This window comes from Rhinatrema bivittatum, chromosome 1, assembly GCF_901001135.1.
Source record: "Rhinatrema bivittatum chromosome 1, aRhiBiv1.1, whole genome shotgun sequence".
Lineage (NCBI taxonomy): Eukaryota > Metazoa > Chordata > Amphibia > Gymnophiona > Rhinatrematidae > Rhinatrema > Rhinatrema bivittatum.
Genome location: NC_042615.1, coordinates 758,981,460 through 759,001,933, shown reverse-complemented (window position 1 = coordinate 759,001,933; position 20,474 = coordinate 758,981,460). Strand labels below are relative to the sequence as shown.

Sequence of the window (20,474 nt, the reverse complement as noted above, 5' to 3'; positions counted from 1 at the left end):
TTACATACAGGTCTCCTCCACCTGGAAAGAATTAGCTTCCATGTAATCTCTAGGGCCATCCATCTCATTGTCGGGATTACCTTGGCTCCAACAGCATCATTCTCATTTTGATTGGGCTACCCTACAACTCATCCAATGGGGTCAAGAGTGCATAGATTCCTTCCTAGACCAAGTGGAACCTCCTTACTGCCTGACCATGGGTACAGCCCTTCGGGGGCTTCTCCACAGTACACATACTTCGAAGTTGTCGTCTCAAAACAAAAAGCTGACACTCTGCCCTTTCACCATTCATATGACTGTGGGATTGAGCTCCTGGACACCACACCCCCACGGGGAAGGGTCTACCCCTTGTCACTTTCCGAGACTCAAGCCATGTCTGACTATATCTGGGAGAACTTGGAGCATGGCTTCATCCAGCTTTCCTCCTCCCTGGCTAAAGCCAGGTTTTTTTTCACTGCAAAGGATGGCTCCCTCAGGCCATGCATTGATTACCGGGGCTTGAATGCTATACGAAAAAAGACCACTGTCCCTTACCATTATATCAAAGCTCTTTGACCGCCTTCAAGGAGTGAAGATCTTCACCAAAATGAACCTCAGGGGAGCATTTAACCTTGTCCAAATCAAGCCTAGCGATGAATGGAAAACAGCTTTTAACACTCACGACAGACTCTACGAGTACCTGGTTATGTCCTTTGGGCTTTGCAATGCACCAGCAGTCTTCCAAAAGATAGTCAATTACATTTTTGTGACCTACTTTATACCTAGGTGGTCATGTTTCTAGACGACATATTGACCTTCTCTCAAAACCTCAGTACCCACCGTCAACACATTTCCACAGTCCTGCAGTGCCTGCAAAAGAACAATCTATTTGCTAAGCTGGAAAAGTGCCTTTTTGAACAAGAAAAACTTCCCTTCCTGGGTTACATCATCTCTCGTGACGGGTTCCACATAGACCCTGCAAAGGTAATAGCTATCAGGGACTGGCCTCATCCAGTAGGACATTGGGCCCTGCAGAGATTCTTGGAATTTGCCAATTGTTATCATCAGTTTATCTCAAACTATTTCTTCGTTGCATCCCCTCTCACTGTTCTTATCTGTAAGGGTACCAACACCAAGGATTGGTCCTCCATAGCCATAGAGGCATTCCAAAGACTGAAGAACTCCTTTTGGATGGGCCTTGTCTGCATCACCCAGACTCTATGTGGCCCTTTGTCCAAGAAGTTGACACCTCCGCCCTGGGAGTAGGGGCAGTTCTAAGCCAACATTCTTCGAAAAGAAAGAACAAGGACTCGGCAACAATTCTCCCTTCTGTTTAGTGGTTTGAGTTGCTTCAGTGTCTGTGATCATTGTCTTCAGTTCCTCAATTCCAGCATCCTTGTCTTCAGTTCCTCAGTTCTAGTGTCCTTGACTTTACTTCTTCAGTTACCTGAAGACAGTTGTCCTCCTGTCCTGCCTATCCATCCCTCCTTCCCTTCAGAAAAATGTCTGGTGTTGACCTTGGCCTGACTTCTGGATTATCTTGACTGCTGCCTGCCACTGACCATTGCCTGCTTCTGGATACTTCTGACCGCTGCCTGTTCCTCGATCCTTCTGAATGCCACCTGCCACCGACCACTGACTGTTACTGTACTATGGCCTATATCCACTCTGACCCAGTGGCCTCGACGGATCTCTCAGCAGAGGCCCCCACCAAAGACTTGCCAGTCATGGCACCCAAAAGCTCAACCTGAGAACGTGGGCTGGTAAAAGCGAAGCTCTAGTTGAGCTTCTCCTCATCTGGGTCCACCTGCTGATGGTGAGAACTGCAGGGCTGCTCCCTGCAGGTTTGTGTCAACTCCACCTTGGCCTAAGGGTCCATGAATCCAACAATAGCTTGATCAAGTCCTCTACCAACTTTTTCCACAGCTTGATAGTGTGCTGAGTAAAAAAAGTACTTACTATGATTTGTTTATAATCTACTGGTTGCTAGTTTTATGGCGTGTCAATAACTGTCCTTTATTTATACATTCCTCTGCACTCATGATTATATAAACTTCTATCATGTCCCCTCTTAGCTGTCTCTTGTCCAAGCTGAAGAGCCCTAGCATACATAGCCTCTCATCAAAGAAGAGATGTTATATCCCCTTTATCATTTTTGTTGCCCTCCTCTGCAACTTTTTTATTTTGGCTATGTCTTTCTTGAGATGGGGCAACCAGAACTGCACACAATACTCAAAATGTGGTCATACCATGGCTTGATACAAAGGCAATATATTTTCCATTTTATTCTCCATTCCTTTTAATATCACACCTAACATTCTATTTACTTTTTGACCGCTGCCGCACACTGAGCTGAGGATTTTAACGTATTTTCCACAAAGACTCCAAGGTCTGTTTTCTTTGGTTGTTAATTCCAATACAGAACTCAGCATCTTGTACCTGCAGCTGGGATTATTTTTCCTTATGTGCAGAACTTTGCACTTTTCTACATTAAATTTCATCTGCCATTTAGTTGCCCAGTCTCCTAGTCCCACAAGGTCCTTCTGCAGTTCCTTGCAATCCACTGTTGTTTTAACACATTTTAATAATTTTGTGTCATCTGCAAATTTGATCACCTCACTCATTGTTCCCTTTTCCAAATCATTTATGACTATGTTAAATATCATTAGTGCAGTACCAATCCCTGTGGTACACCATAATGATGTTTATTCATTTGGAAAACTGACCATTTAGTTCTACCCTCTGTTTTCAGCCTTTCAGCTAGTTACGGTACCAGTTCACAACTGAACACTGTCTCCTATCACATGACTTTGTAATTTCATGAAGAGTCTCTCATGGTGGATTTTGCCGAATGCCTTCTGAAAGTCCAAATGCACTATTCCCAGCGGCTCACTTTTATGTAGATTAAAATGGTAACATTCAAACAGGTGCGTGGGCGCTCTTTGGCGCATGTGCATCGGCGCACACCTAAATACGCGGCCATTTTATAACTTGCTTGCGTATATGCATCCATGTTAGAAAATAGCTTGACCACACACATATGTGCACCCAACATTGTGGGCACATGCCTATGCTCATAAATCCAACTTCTACCGCGCAAGTTGGGGAATTTTAAAAGAGGCACGCATCCACGCCATTGCTAGTTTCACCAGTTTGTCCACCAGTTCAACCAGTTAACAGTTAGGTCTTCCAAACCCCCTGGTTTGATTGTCTGCACTCCCCCTAGTTACCCCAGATCCTTTAAACCTCTTTCTTTTTATTTTCTAACTTACACTTCATCCCTAGCAGAAGTAAACTTAATTGGCAGGGTATCTAGTTGTGCACCCAGGCATGTAACTGTTTATATGCACATCTTGGCCATGCCCCAAAAGGCACTTGTCCCGCCCAGACCATGCCCCACCCCTTTTCAAAAACTTTTCAGATGCACGCATTACGGGAGAATCAAGCGTATCTGGGAGGCTTTTAAAATTCGGTGGTCGCATACAAGCCCAACTTGTGTGCGTATCACCCAATTTTTGGTGCGTGCCAGGCTTTTAAAATTCACCTCTTAGAGTATAGTGATAAAATGAATCAGAGAAAGTAGAAAGAGGTGGTTTGCATGGATCTGTATAGAAGCCTGTGCTTTTCAATATGTATATTAATTATTTACATTTAGAAATTAAAGAAAGTAACCTAACTTTTTAAAATCATGTTTAAAGTAAATGTACAACAATTAATTAATATAGTTAGCTGGTTAGGTTTATCGGCACGTGGCCCACATACATGCATTTGTGGGCCATGCATAAGCAATGCAAATTTTAAGAAGGTGCAAAGTACATGTATCAAGCACAAGGGAGTAGAAAAGAGGTGGGGCCAAGAGTTAAACATGTAACTCCAAATTTTAGAAAAGCTGACCATGGTGCATCGGTGTGGTATCCGCATAACTTTACTGCTAGGCCTGATGAGGAACGTCTGGATTTTCAATACTTCTGAACTACCTTATATACTCGGAGGATGGGGAGTGGGGGGGCGGGGAGGGGGAGGGAGAGGGAGAGGGAGAGACAATATGACACTATATATATCTACCACTGTAAGAGGGGCACTTTCAGCTCAGGGTGGGTTTGAATCATAAGAATCTTATCCAAACCTTTTTTAAACCCAGTTAAACTAACTGCCGTAACCACATCTTCTGGGATTAAATTCCAGAGCTTAATTATGCATTGAGTGAAAAATAATTTTCTAAGATTTGTTTTAAATGAGCTACTTGCTAACTTCATGGAGTGCCCCCTAGTCCTTCTATTGTCTCAGAGAGTAAATAACCAATTTACATTAACCTGTTCAAACCCTTCATTCCCTCCCCCATGGCCAGGGTGCCAGTGTCTGTAGCGCAACAATGTAATACATATAGTGTCAAATTCTCTCCCCCTCCCCCCCAGTAAGGACATGGAAAAACTGGTTTCCCCTCGTGTGATCATATGTGTGCTAAAGGCCTGGTGATAATATGCGTGGGATATTTACTCAAGACATCTCTTAAAATCACACATAGGCATGGTGGGGTATTTTAAATGCTACATGCGTGCACAGTATAAAACTGTGTGTGCACAGTATAAAACTGCAGCACATCTCTGTTCATGTGCCAATATACGTTTTTATGGGTGCACATGCATTCTTTTTAAAATTAGCCAGTAAATGCATAACTTTGCATTTTTTAACATTAAATCTTAGCAGTCAGACCCTAGACAATTCCTCAAGCTGCACTAGATTTCTTCTCATATTTTTCACTTCTTTCTGGGTTCCTAGCCTGTAGCAGATTTTGGTATCGTTGGCAAAAAGACAAACCTTTCTCAATAATCCTAAAATACAGTGCAGTACATGAAATACCAAGACATACATGATCAATACATAAAATACTGAAACCTGTACTTCAGATCACCTGCCAAAAGAGGGCAGCTGGGTATTAAATCTACTTTTTGAAAATACCAACATTGTAAGCAAAACAAAAACTGTATGCTGCCATGCATGTAAAATCTCTATAATAAGATCATTTGTCCTTAGAAATTAAATGCCATTGGTCTCGTTTTCACTTTGATTGACATATTTTATTGTGCTATACACTGTAAAGACATTAATTTTGTATGAAGCACTAGAAATGACTGCTCTTTGAAAAATAAAGCATGCATAAATCCATCTGTAAATTCTCCAATAAAGACAGGTTCTGTTGTATTCCAGTGTGTTTAATAAAGAGCAGAAATTTTCCACAAACAAATCTGCAAGAAAATATTCAAGGTCTTGTTTCAAAAAGGGTTGTTGTTCTTGATTGTAGCATTGCTATTTGTACCTGTAATTTTAATCATTCTTGTTAACATCATAGTGTATTTTTATCTTTTTATTCTCATCTTAATCAGTTTGAAGTCAATATTAAAAAAGTATGCAACAGATAACTTATCTGGCTAAAGTTAGCCGAATAAGTTATCTGGGATATTGAGTGAGCTAAACATCCCTCTGAATATACCTAATTAAAGTTACTCGTCTAACCATAGCTGGATAACTTTAAACCTAACCGGATATCTTCTGAATAATACTGATTAGGTTAAAATTATTTGGCTCCATGTGGTGGATAACTTTAGCCTTAACCAACTATATTCAAAAGAATTTAGTTGGTTAAGAACCAAACAGCAAGAAAAACGGAAAAAAAAAAATGTGCGGACCTAGTTGCCCATTCACAGCTCCTGGCTCACCCGAGCTGGAAATCTATGCCAAGCACCCAACCCAACCCCCCATGCCCCTTTATGTTAACTTAACACAGCATTTAAAAGGCCTGAAGTCAATCTCCTCCCTCCCCAGCTCTGATGATGAGCATCCTTCCTGGGGGGCCCCCTCCCCCTATTCCATCTCTAATCCTCCCACTCCTTACCTTCAGTCCGGATTGCAGAAGCCGCCTACTGCAACCCAGGCCCGGTGCTACAGTGGTTGCAAGGGAGCTTCCAGAGTCATACTTCTATCGCTGGGGCCGATGCAATACCCGCAGTCGGACGCGGGTTGAGTAGGCGCTAATCAACCCCCTATCCCTAATCCAATAAGGGGATTAGCGCCTATTCAACGCACGTCCAACGCGGAGTGAATCTAATAGCGCTGATCACATGCAAATGAAAAAAAGTTTTTAAAAAAACAGACAGTCGGGTTTAGGAAACGGATGCTCGACTGACAAGCGTTCGCTTCCTGAACTCTTGGCGTCGGTTTTCCTTACCGGCGGACGGCCGGGTCAAGAAAACCGACGCCAATAAACCCTAGTGCCTCCTTGCTAATGCGACCCCCTAATTTAAATATTGCATGGCGCCCCCCTTAGGGGTGCCTGGGGCACGTTAAGAAAGCGGGCGCTGACTGTTCAGCGCCCGCTTTCTACGCTAATTTATTGCATCGGCCCCCATTGTTTGGAAAGCTACTTTGGAAGAGTACCATGAAGGTGGCAGAGGAGGCATCAGCAGGTAAAGGAAGCTGCTCTCGTATGCTTTCTGCTGGCAGGAGGGAGGATGGGACGTGGGGGAGGGATAATGCTGTGACTCAACCTTGCAGCCAGTTGCAAAGGAGCAAGGCTACTGTGGGGAGTGGGGGATTGGGCAGGTTCCCCAATTTCCCCAACTTTTTCTCCTGCTTCCCCCTAAGGACAGCCCTGCATCTGATTAGCCTGCACCTGTCTTTATAGAAAAGAAAGCACCGTTTGCATGCCTCCATGCTAAAATGTTTGCGTTTATGGTATATGCAATATGCCAGCAGGAGATTAGGAGTAAAACATAGGATCTTTGAGACAGTGAAGAGCTGCAGAAGCTTGTTTCAGGAGAGAGAATGATTTGAGCAATCTAACTCTCTTTGCTTCAAGATTGACAGTGGAGGTTTACCTTAAGGTTTGGCACAGGAAGTCCATTGTGCATGTGGAAGACCAGCAGGGTGTGGGATATTTGCGATGCTTCTGATTTAAATCAGAAAATCCTGCTAATCCAGCAGTTTTTTCCATCTGCAGTCAAGGCTCTGACACAAAAGTGTTGCATGGATATCCAAAGTAACCCTCTTATTCTGCTGATATTTTGGACTGGAAAGAGATAAAAACTACTGGGTGCCAATAGAAGACTGCCAAATCTTTGTTTAGAATCTGCGCAGCCTTCCATGGCTGAGAATGGGAATAATTCTAATTTTATTGACTCTCCATAAGAACTGGCTTCTATTGAAGAATTCCTACAATGGCATTTAAATAGAGTGTCTTTAGATAGGACCGGCTCTAGGCTAAATGTTGCCCTGTGTTGAAACTGAAATTGGTACAACTCTTTGGCGGCAGCTCTGACATAGACTCCAGCACTTCAGCAGTGGCAGTGGCGCCAGCGCAGTATACTCATCTCTACCCTCCTCACACTTCCCTCACCCTCTGCCCGGTAGAGATGTGCATTTGTTTGAAACAAAAATGGCAAACTGGCCAAATGAGCCCATTTTTGTTTTGCATCAAATGAAACAAATTTGGCTCCCCGAAAAACAAAAATATGAGTTTTCATTCGTTTTCGGCAAAATATTGCAAATAGCCCACCTTAAGGTGAATTTTAAAAGCCAGACACGTGCATTAATTAGGGGATGTGCGAATACGTCGGGCTTGTGCGTGCCGAGCGGATTTTAAAAGCCGCATAGATACACGCATAAATGCCGCAGAATGCACACCTTGGAAATTTTCAGAACGGGACGGGACCTGAGCACGGTCTGGGTGGGGCAAGGGCATTTCAGGGCGTGAAGCTGATTATGTGATCCGGTGCGCGCCCAGGCTCCTTGCCGCGTAACTTTACTTCTGCTATGGATGCCGAGTAAGTTATAAAATAAGGATAAATAGGCAGCTCTGCAGGGTTTTAAGGGGGGAAGTGAAGGATATTATACCAGGGGTGTTTGAAAGACCTATTGCTTAACTGGACAAACTATGGATGAACTGGTAAAACTTGAAATGGCGTTGATGAGCACCCCTTTTAAAATCCCCCGATTTACGCAATAGTGGCATTTGCGGACACTTGCACACGTCCTCTTCAAATTTGGCGCACATGGGTGCACAGCCAGGCTGTTTCATAACTTGTGCATATATATATATGCGCAAGTTATAAAATAAACGTGTCCCTGGGCGCAGGCCGATGAACGCACACACATATGCGTTCGTGCGCCGGTTATTATTATTTGCAAGTGGTACAAACTGTTTGCAATACTTTGCCAAAAACAAATGAAAATGAAAAAAAACCTAAAAACTTAGAATACTTGAAAAGAAAAAATGGAAACAAAACCCCATGAAAAACAAACAAATTAAAACAGAAACTATATTTTGGGCCATGCAAAGCCCTACTGCCTACTGCCTAGTGCCAGTCTGCCCTCTTCCCTGCCCACAGTCCCAGCATCCTCCTAGTCTCTCTCCCTTTCCTGCCCAGCAGCATTCTCCTCTTTTCCTTATCTCCCCTCCTTCTCCTCCTCATCCTCCCTGCAGGCTGATTCTTCACATGCAAGCAAAGACCTAAGATTCCTTCCTCCTGCACCGCATTTCCTGAGTCTTTTGCCTGCAGACATCAAATGAAAGGGTGCAGGGGAGAAGGGCAGCAGCACTCCCCATGGCTAAATTGCCCTCTACAGCCACACAGGTCACATACCCCAAAAGCTGACCCGGTTTATAAACAATGGGCATGATTTAAAAAAGCTTTTACTCAAGAAAACTGGGTTTTATTTGAGTAAATGGCTTTTGAAAATTGCTACGATAGTATATTACGCGAAACCCCTTTGAATATAACCTCCTATGTTTTTTAATTCCTCTGCTTTAATTCTGAAAGTAAGGAAACATGTTGGGAATTTCAAAACTATATTTGTGGACCGGGTTTCACAGAGTAGAGTGGCACTGCAGTGTTACTCATCAGTAGATCCTCGAAATATATTTCCTCACTATGGCTAAAAACCTTTCAGCCCGCCTTGTGACTTTGACAGCCAATCCATACACACTCATTTGTAATGGAAACAAATGGGAATTTCAAAACTTTCAAGCAGCAATGCATTCTATTTTTGTTTCATTTCTATAGTGCTCATAGCTTACGATTGAGTTTATTTATCCTTACTTGTACATAGTTTATGATAAAAATGTGTTTTCTATCAAGATGGCCACCCACATCATAAATTACTGTACCTTGCTCCAGTTTCCTGTTGTCCAGGTAGCACAGGGGCGCAGATGACATCTTCTCGCAGGATCAGGCTTTTTGACATGTTGACAGTCAGATTCAGTTGTTGTGTTGCACTGCACATGTCTCCACACAGCCCCCAGACCACAGGTGGTAGAGCACTGCATTAGAGAGGTAGTGACAAGCTTTAGAACCTTGCTTTCTTAAATAATTCATAGTCTGGACCACTGCAAGCCATGCAAAATTATTAATACAGAGTAAGATCCTTGTAGTTGCCAATTCTACTGATTTGACAATGATAAATAACTCTGGTAAGAGTGATACTGTACTTTTTCCATGTTAATTTTTGCTTGTTGTAAGATAAGTAGTTCTTTTTTCCTGATCACCTAACCAGACAGAGGGGCCATGAAAAAGTCATTTGTCCTCTGGTAGCTTCCTGAGCATCTCAAATACACACAGTACCACTAGAAGGAGCGGACTGGGAGGGAACTTCCCAACCCCCTAGCCTGACCTCCCTTCCCCTTCTCCTATCCTGCCCTCTCCCTATCCCTATCCTAACCTCCCCCCAAAAAAGCTTTAGCCTACCTTTTGCGCCTGCTTTGAGCAGGCGCAAGTTGCGCATGCCGGCACGCGATCCCCCAGTACAGCAGCAAATGTCTGCTGTGCTGGGCACCTTTAGCCCCATCCTGTCCTGTCCCCGGACCGCCCCACCCCTCCCCCCCAGACTGCCCCTTACAGCAACCCTGGGACTTACACGCGTTCCAGGAGTTTACACCCGTCGCCGGGCCTTTGAAAATTGGCCCGGCGTGTGTAGGTGATTTAAAATCTGGCCCATTATGTTCCTGACTTTCCTTGTATAGGGACTCACACAGTCCCTCACATAAGTCATGTACATGTCCCAGCTCTTACAGGGTGGGCTTTCAAGAGAATATAGGATAGAAGGTCTAGGGCAGGGTTGGCCAACTCCGGTCCTCGAGAGCCACAAACAGGCCTGGTTTTTCAGGATATCCACAATGAATATGCATGAAATAGATTTGCATGTGCTGCCTCCATTGTATGCAGATGTATCTCATGCATATTCATTATAGATATCCTGAAAACCAGGCCTCTTTATGGCTCTTGAGGACAAGAGTTGGCCACCCCTGCTCTAGGGGTGTTTTGGGAGAGGTTTTGTGAGAAGCAATGATCTGCTATCTACAAAGGTTTTCCAGTGAAATGGCTACTTATCTTTCTACACATAGTGGTCCTATTCCCTTTTTTTCTGCTAAATGTGTGAATGGGAGTTTCACTTTTTTCCCCAATGGAAAGTTCAACCCTCTCAGAGTTTGTCTAATTGGGGAGAGAACTCATTGACAAAGGTTTTGAGGTAGAGGGTTTCTAGTAGTATATTAGAACTCTGATGTTTACTGGCTGTGATTGATTTTTGTGAAGAAGAAAGCTGTTGGAGGGCAACCTGTGGAGGATACCCTTCCTGGGGAGAGGAATGGACAGTCATTCCTGTGGGGCTACAACAATTATAGGTACATGGGAAAGTCTGTATTAGCAAGAGAGGAGCTCACATTGGTTCCAGAGAAATCTTGGAAGCAGGGGAGGCCAAAAGGAAGCCTGGCGTACTAATTATTGCTGAGATTTTCTGTGTAATTTTGCCGGACTGTATTTTTTGTATAGGTTTCTATTTACTTTAAAGGCGCTCAACTTCAGAACATAAAGACAAGTACGTAGTACAAAATAAGACCATCCAAGACAATATATTAGTCAGGGAAAGCATAATATAGGCAATAAAATTTAAGAGGTCCATATTCAGCCGCTGTGTGGCTCAACAAGTTATCCCGGTAAACTTATCCAGCAAACTTAGCCTATATATTCAGCGGCGCAGCTGCATCGCTGAATATATCTGGCTACCCTTACGTTATCAGGATAAGCTTATCTGGCTAACTTTAGGAGAAGTCTGTGGGCCGACAAGAGTTAGTTGGATAAGTTATCCAGTTAACACTGTATATCAGAGTTAGCCAGATGACTTACCTGGCTAACTCAACTCATCTCTGTTATGCCCCCCACCTAGCTGGATAAATATTTATTTGGCTAAGTGGCAGTCACTAACTGCAGCCGAATAATTAAAATGCACTATTAAGTAGGATAAGTTGGAATTTATCTGGCTAAGTGGTGCTGAATATCGGCTTCTAAACAATCAAAAGGAAATATTCCAGCCCAGACTAACATAAATCAGCTGTGTTCAGTAATCCTTTGCAAGACCAACACAGTCTTCTAATCTGATTGTATCTGTCTACATTCTCATGTAGAAGATATGTGATCTTCACCATAGAGGCAATATCTCAACGGTAGACTTCCAGTGGCCCATACAGAGCGTAGACTTCCAATAGAAGGCAATGGCTATCCTAGCAGCATGCAGAAATGAGAGACCAAAACCCTTTTATTAGCTGTACCAGAAACCCATTCCCATCTGTTCAAAAAGTATAGTTGAGCAGAAAACCCAAAACTCTGGCCCATCTGCACATCAGCCCAGAATGTAGCCACTAAACTACAATCCTACCACATATGAAGTTTCCCTCCCACAACCCCTCCAGCAAAAAGGACTAGAGGTGCTAAACTGAGCAAAGTACAGAGCATATCTATGTGTGGTGCAAAAGCTTATATTTCACTGGAAAGTTTTGAGTTGGAGCACCAAAAAATAGCATTGCCAATTTTCAGAATCCAGATGCAGAGCAAGATCTGCATTCCATCTATTGATCAAAGCAACATTCATAGTATCTTATCTTCAGTTGTCATCTCTCTCAAATAATAAACATGAGAAATAAACTTCTTTGACCCTCTTTATGTAAGGATACTTTCAAACCCATTCTTTTTCCTCAGCATAACCATCTCAGCTCTAGGACTAAAAATATCCCTATGCAACTGCAGAAAGTGAGTATATCAGGGTATACTGAACTCTTCTACCAAATCCTCAAAATATTTAAAGGAATTCTCTTTCCAAACCTGACCAAGAAAGTCCAGTCCCACCAACTTCCACTTACAAATGTCCAGAGACTGAGTGACTGCAATTATGGCAAAAATATTTTGGTGCTGGTGCAACTAATTTTAACCTTTTTGCAAGTGTAAACTTTTCTTGATTTGGTACAATACTTTAAGGTGTGAAGACTTCTTTTTGTGTTCCTATGAAACGTAACCTTTTGAGCCTAGAAGCAGTATGCTTCCCCCATCTTAAAGAACCTTTGAGACTGCAGTGAGTTTTCTTGGCCTTAGCAGTGTTCAAGTGTGCCCCTTTATCTATCAGAAACCTGAAAAAAGAGGTTACAGTTGAAGAGGAATTCTTCATCCCCGAGTTAGACCTATCATAAGACCTCAAAGAACTCTTTATTTATCTGTTTCCAGTGTAATACCCTGGGAGGCGAAACCCCTAGACTATCAAGAGTGAATGCCAGCATGGCATAGTCATCAAAGAAGCTTCGGAGACTATAAAAGACAAGAGGGGATTTGTAAGAAACATTGACAAATGCCCCTGGATCAGTTTGCTATTGAAGTTAATCAATATAGAGCTGTTAGCTGAGGTTAGCCACTACACTTGGAAGCTACCCAGATATACCAGACACATGGAAGGTTTTAAAAAAAAAAATCTGGTTGCTATGACAGCCCAGGAAACAGCCAACAATAAGTTATTTCCCTATTTTGTGATGCAAGATTGGAAATGTAGATTAATATCAGTAATACTGAGTTAACCCAGTAATAACCCCGATCTCCCTCCAGTAACAGATAAAAGAACCAAGAGGATAGGTAGGGTAGATTTTAGTGCCTATGCGTGTATGGCTGCATGCCACGTTGCTGCAGCTCCTTGTTTGGTGTGGGGGAGGAGAGGAAGAGAGGGTGAGAGGGCCTCATTATAGGACTCACTCTGATATTCTATATATGGACCATTGTAAGGGGGCACTTTGAATTGGGGTGACTTTTCGGGAGGTAGATTGGAGTTAGGGGGTGGTGTTAGACACATTCAGAGGTATCCATTGTAAAATTGACATCATTAAAGAATTTTAGACTTTATAAGTGATGAAAAGGAGTTGATTTGTACAATGCACTTAGCAGAGACCGAGGGGTACAAATCAACTCCTCTTTTTGGAATTTTTATCAAATTCTTTAATGATGTCAGTTTTACAATGGATACCTCTGAATGTGTCTGTTACACCACCCCCCTAACTCGAACCCACCTCCCGAAAAGTCACCCCGATTCTAAATGTCCCCTTACAATGGTCCATATATAGAGTATCAGACTGAGCCCTATAAAGAGGCTCTCCCCCTCTCCCTCTCCCTGAATGTGGCCATTTTTGCAAACACAAGGCATTTAAAATCTACCTTAAAGGGTGCAGGGACAAGAGATGACAAAAATGAAGTTGTATGGAAGAGGAAGACTGCTTAAGACAGTGCTCTTCACTGTTTTTTAAATGTAGGCCACTTTGGATCCAATTAGGCCAAAACTAGGCCAACAAAATCTTCCTTTGGAGAGGAAGATTTTCAATATATATATAAATGATCTGGAAAGGAATACGACGAGTGAGGTTAACAAATTTGCGGATGATACAAAATTATTCAGAGTAGTTAAATCACAAGCAGACTGTGATACATTGCAGGAGGACCTTGCAAGACTGGAAGATTGGGCATCCAAATGGCAGATGAAATTTAATGTGGACAAGTGCAAGGTCTTGCATATAGGGAAAAATAACCCTTGCTGTAGTTACACGATGTTAGGTTCCATATTAGGAGCTACCACCCAGGAAAAAGATCTAGGCATCATAGTGGATAATACTTTAAAATCGTCAGCTCAGTGTGCTGCAGCAGTCAAAAAAGCAAACAGAATGTTAGGAATTATTAGGAAGGCAATGGTTAATAGAACGGAAAATGTCATAATGCCTCTATATCGCTCCATGGTGAGACTGCACCTTGAATACTGTGTACAATTCTGGTCGCCGCATCTCAAAAAAGATATAGTTGCGATGGAGAAGGTACAGAGAAGAGCAACCAAAATGATAAAGGGGATAGAACAGCTCCCCTATGAGGAAAGGCTGAAGAGGTTAGGGCTGTTCAGCTTGGAGAAGAGATGGCTGAGGGGGGATATGATAGAGGTCTTTAAGATCATGAGAGGTCTTGAATGAGTAGATGCGACTCAGTTATTTACACTTTCGAATAATAGAAGGACTAGGGGGCATTCCATGAAGTTAGCAAGTAGCACATTTAAGGCTAATCGGAGAAAATTCTTTTTCACTCATCGCACAATAAAGCTCTGGAATTTGTTGCCAGAGGATGTGGTTAGTGCAGTTAGTGTAGCTGGGTTCAAAAAAGGTTTGGATAAGTTCTTGGAGGAGAAGTCCATTAACGGCTATTAATCAATTATACTTAGGGAATAGCCACTGCTATAAATTGCATCAGTAGCATGGGATCTTCTTAGTGTTTGGGTAATTGCCAAGTTCTTGTGGCCTGGTTTTGGCCTCTGTTGGAAACAGGATGCTGGGCTTGATGGACCCTTGGTCTGACCCAGCATGGCAATTTCTTATGTTCTTATGATGGGCCAATGACACTGTCTGCAGACAAGGGCCAATGATCTCATCCCCACCATTCTCTGGCTCTCAACCCCCAACCCTGGCCCACCATTATTTCTAGCTCAACTCCTCCCCCATCCTATCCCACCAGTTATAATTTATTTAGCACTAATATTTTCTGATTGTCAGAATCCAATTCTCTTTTCACTAAGCCAAAAACCTTTTCATCTGTTGATTAGTTTTAAACCTGATAGCTTATTTATTTTTGTTAACTTTGGTTGTTAAATACGTGACTTTTCTTTACTTGAAAACTCTATTAACCCAGAAACATAAAAACAGAAACAGATAAATCAACATTCTAGACACAAAATCTTAAACCTGAGCCTCTCAGGGTTATGTGTCCAGATTACTGTAATACATTTCCTGTTTAGATGGCTAACGTCTTGTTTATGATATTTCTGTGCCTCTCTTTCAGCATACGAACATTCGGACAGGCTGAATAACATCACGCCACCTGGTGGCAGCGTTGTAAGCAGAAGGAAGAATGATCGGCTTGGGTAAGTCACCCCATTAATACAGGCATTACAGGACTGAAGCACTCATGGAGGGGCATTCACTGGTTCTCATACTGGAAGAGGAGCAGGGACTGGTAGAGCATGTTCCCTTTCTTTGGCATGCTGGCAAATTAAGTCATAGTTCCTGCCTCCTTACAGCCTGAATGAGCTTATTTGAGACTTATGGCCTGGTTTTAAATGGCTTGCGTGCATAAAAAAACAAGGGTTATGTGCGCGGCCGTGGCTTGTGCGTGCCACGCGCATTTTAAAAAGGGCCCGGCCACGCATGTAACCCCTGTTATATGCACAAAAGCCCTGCCTCGCAAAGGGGGGGGGTCTGGAGGGCGGGGTGGGGCGGAGCTGGAGGCAGCCGGTACAGTAGCCATTTGCCGCTGTGCCGGCACTCGCAACTTGCTACTGCTCCTTTGGAGGAGCAAAAGGTAAATTTTAAAAAATAGGGATACCTAGGATCGGGATAGGGGGCAGGTAGGACAGGGGAAGGGGAAGGGAGGGTAGGGTAGGGGGTAGAGAAGTTCCCTCCCAGTCCACTCCTTAATTGCATGCGCACATGGATGCGCGTGCGTATTTTTTAAAAATCTATCCCTTTGATTCCACCTGCGTAGTCAGATGACACCGTTTCAAGGAAAATAAAAAAGCACAGTCCTACTTGGGAGCTGTTCCCTGGGTCCACAGGGGCTACCACTCGTTTGCGGGCCTTATACTGAAGAATACTGGCTAAGGAGTTAGGAGATTTATTTATGTATTAGGTGAGGAGCCAGCTCATTAGGAAGTGCATTTAAACTGTTTGAATTTGCATTCTCTCCCTGTAATCTATCTGCTGTGCTGTGTAAACTTATTAATAAAAATAATCAAAAAAAAAAAAAAAAGATAGCTGAGTTTTACCAGAAGAACCTATGTGGTTCACTGAAGCACTTCCCAACATATAGCACAGAACAATTACAAGGTTAAAAGAATGAAGCACTGTTCATATCCACAGCAAAAATAAAACCAGGCTTGATGTATTTTTTAACCACTAGATGGCACTGTAATATATAAAGGAGGTTCAGTCATTCCTTCTCACTATAAAGGGCCACAGCAGCCCACTACCTGGGAATTTATCAGGGTTTATTATGACAAGAACAAAAACAGGATAAAATCAGTGGAAAAATGTGATTTATTATTTTTCTGGGTAACTATTGGAGTTTATTTTGGTGGACAGAAGCTAGGACAATAAAACAATATTGAGCAAATTCTCCCATTCACCTACTCAGCAACATCCCTATCACTATCCCCTTCCTTAGCAAGTTCCTATCTCTCCCCACACCCCTGAGAATCTCCCTCTTCCCCCACCATTGTAACAGCATTCCTCCTTACTAGTGATGGCTGCAGGCTTCTCTTCTATCCTTCAGCAGTATGCTTACGGAGGCTCCCGCACTCTGCACGTCTGCTTTTGTGAGGGACCAGGGAGCCTGTCGGGAGGTGCTTCTGGTGGGCATGGCCCGCTTCAAATGCTGCATAGATAGCACCAAGCAGCAGGCACCTTGGCTCCCTTGGGGGGAGGGGGAGCAGGTCTTGAAATGCCATATCAGCGGTTCTGATGGGAGAGTGCGGTCTCTGGTGTTTTGGCCCATACTAGCTTCCAGCAGTTGCTGGAGGCCTTGAGACACTGCACCTGAAGCTCTGGAGCTGCTCCTTAATCAGCCTAAATTTAGGTTGAAAATCATTCCGATTGTCACTTTTGGAAATATCTGGCAATTTATGAGTGAAAATCAGCTTAAACTGAAAGTAAAGAACCCTAGTTATACTTTGAAACCACTTAGTGTCACAGTTAATATACAACACACATAGGGCGAAATATTCATTTCAACTACTAAGGATCACTGGTGCCTTCGAACTTCATACCTGAGGATAAATTCAAAAGAAATAAAGGAAAGAAAACAATCTCTTGTACATTCCTTGTAAAAAAAAACAAAAAACCAACATTAATAAATAACAGATCATCGGGCCCAGTGTTGTTGTAGCAGTAATGGTAAATCGGAATCAGGCAATGTGGGTTTCTCTGGGGGAATCAGTTACTCAATCCAGTAAGCCCCAAGGAATTCTGGCTATTAACTCACAGTTCCCAGAATGAGGAGGGATTCCTGGCTTTTAGAGAGTTGTGGGAATTCAGTCCCACCTGGATTCAATTCTGGACTCTCTATCAGCTCTGGATTGTGGGTCCTGCACTGGTGAGAAGGATAAACCCACAAGGCACAGGTGTTAAGCATATGATTTGAGTGCCAACAAAGAAGCTGGATTATTGTAGTGATGTTCCAGCATTGCTGTATATAAGAAATGATTCAAACATAGAGAGTATGGCACTTGATAGAAGTCTCTCAGATAATATCCATAAAGCAACTTAGAAACTGTGACTCTGTAGTCCCTTAGTCTATCCCTCAGGGGTCTTCCTTTCTCCTTGGATGGATTATGAAACTACCTTGGATGAACTGGAAGCAGTCCTCCTATCCTTTTCAGGATGTTTCCTGAAATATATGGAATCTACTGCTTGATCTTGAAAGCTCCAGTATTTCTTCTTTCCTTTGCTTGTGTACCTCAGGGACACCTCCTTAACTGCTGGCTACCATTGGGTATCCACACTTTCTTCCACCATGGGTAGGAAAGGTGGGTAAAAGCTTCCTTCCAACAAAAATTATACAATGAGTAAACCACTCAAAAAGGGAGATAAGTTATCAACCGCTGCATGGAAACTGAAATAAATCTTTTTAAAAAGATAACTAAGACTCCTCAGCCAAGGCTTTGGACCTATACTGTTCAAACTTAAGGAAACTGAAAAACAAACAGCCTTATGTTCTCAAATCCAAACAAAAAAGTCCACACAGACACTAGGAGTCACTTGCTTATATGCAAACAGGATTAAAACAATGCAGCAATCTCTGATGGGGGTGCTGTGGAAAAGATGGGATACTCTGGATATTGCTCAGAGACTCCAGAATTCTAAAATAATTGCTGGGTCTTTGGCCAAGATTAGAAAACCCTGGGTTGTGCAGCAGAAGCAGCCTGTGGAGGCCCAGGAAGAAGAAGCGGTGACAGGCCCGTGCATGGACTCGGAGGAAGTGGAGCAGTGTTGAGCCTGAATGACTAAAGGAGGAACATTGAGCTGCATGGGCTTAGGTGGAAGAGCAGCGGCGTCGGAACTGCGTGGCTGAAGAAGGAGGCGCATCGAGCTGTTCAAGTTGGAAGGAAGAAGATTCAGGTTCGGGCCCACGTGGCTGTAGGAGGAGCATTGAGTCATGCAGGCTGGGAGGAAGAGGGGCAGCATCAGGCCCATGCAGCTGAAGGAGGAGCTGGACCTTCAGAAGAAGAAATGGGGAAAAAAAGGAAGAAGCTACTACTCTGGAGACACAAAGGAAGAGGCTGCTGTTCCTGATGGGTTGCAGGGGAGGGGGAAGAGAATGAGTAAGCATGTCTCAGAGAGTGAGATTGTGTAGGAGGAGAGAAGTGAGACTGTGAGTGAGCATGTGAGCATGTGTGTATGGAAGAGGGAGAGGAGTGAGCATGTGTGTGAGAGTATGTACGTGGGAGAATGAGAGCAGTAAAGGTGTAAGTATGTGAGAATGTGTGAAAGGATGAGGTGAGAGAGGGAGGATATTAGAATGAGCATGTATGCGTGTGAAAATGAGCATGAACATGTGAGTGTGTTAGTATGTGTGTTTGAGTGTAAGTTTGTGTGTATCTGGTTCCACCTGCCGATTCCGGCCCTCCTCCCCCCCTCATCCACTAATCCACAGCAATCTCAGGGTGATTGGAAATCAAAAGTTCTCAGGTATGCTTAGTAGGGATCTCAATGGTGCCCTACATCAGCTAGAACTCTCACGGATGCAATTACATATGCTGACTCCACAGCAAAGTGCTTCCCTTGGGTCACAGTCACAGAACCTCACTGGGATGTGGTTAGTTCCAGGATAGGTACCATACTGCTATTCATGAACTGCAATAGGATTTAGAGACCGTTGTGCATGTTAGGAGCCCTATAACCCGAAGGTTATCACAAAATCTTCCTAAATACTATCGGGTAGATTTTCAACTGCCAGTGCACGTAAAATCCGGGTTTTATGAACATGGCTGGGCCTTGCGTGCGCTGAGTCAATTTTCGAAGGGGCCCGGCCACGCGTGTAAAGCTTGGTATGCGCACAAGTGCCGGGCTTCTTCAAAGGGGTGGGATGGGGGGGGAGGGGGTGTTCTGGGCAGGGCGGGGTGGGGCGGGGAGACGGACCGGGAAAGCGCCATTGTTCGCAGTCCCGAAGACACAGCTGCCGGCGCACTCAACTTACTTCAGCTCGGGAGCTGAAGTAAGTTTTGAAAGAAAGGTAAAAAAAAAAGAAAAAGGTAGGGTTTAGGGGATGGTGAGAAGAGGGGAAGGGGAGGTTAGGTAGGGGGTAGGGAACTGGGGACGTCCGGAATGCATCACCGCGTGGAAGTTGCAAAAATCCTCCCCCCCCCCCCCCCCCCCGCTTGTGCGCACCACCCGCACATACGCACGCAGATTATAAAATCCGGTGTGCATCTGTGCGTGGCCCATGGATTTTCCACCAGGTAAAAAATCGGCTTGTCCATGAGTACACACTGGGAAGCGTGCGCACATGGATGCGGTGTGCACAAGTGGAAAATCTACCACTATGCTCTTTAAACAATAAAGAAAACTCCCGGTCCGTCTCCCCGCCCCACCCCGCCCTGCCCAGTACACCCCCCCCCCCATCCCACCCCTTTGAAGAAGCCCGGCACTTGTGCGCATACCAGGCTTTACACGCGTGGCCGGGCCCCTACGAAAATTGACTCTGTGCACGCAAGGCCCAGCCATGTTCATAAAACCCGGATTTTACGCGCACTGGCAGAAAAGAAAGCAAAAAAATTTTCTGATTATACACACAAAAAAATTACACAGGAGGAGGAGGAGAGTTTATGATTATATATACCACAAAGTAGTGGTGCGGGGACACCTACACTTATGTATGAAACTTTCCTCTAACTCCTTTAATATTTTATTATACACTACACAGTTCACTTTAAAGAAGCATTTTCCACACTATGTAGGTGTATTAAGCAGACGTTATTCATTACAAAGATTAGATGCAAGTTAGCCAGCATGCCCTTTGTAAGAATGTATAAACAATAGACAATTCCCTAAATTAGTACATATTAAACAACCCTCACTTTGGCCCTCTCCTAGATGCGCGCGCACCCAT

General features: G+C 43.7%; 1 protein-coding gene across 5 annotated transcripts in view; it reads right to left on the bottom strand.

The window, feature by feature from the left end:
* Positions 1 to 20,474, bottom strand: part of ADAMTS12 (ADAM metallopeptidase with thrombospondin type 1 motif 12) — a 1,111,988-nt gene that overhangs the window by 168,861 nt on the left and 922,653 nt on the right. For all 5 annotated transcript variants that reach the window (XM_029579144.1, XM_029579126.1, XM_029579135.1 and 2 more), the window contains exon 21: positions 9,143 to 9,295. In XM_029579144.1, coding sequence (XP_029435004.1) covers positions 9,143 to 9,295 — 153 coding nt within the window. The remainder of the gene's footprint in view (positions 1 to 9,142; positions 9,296 to 20,474) is intronic.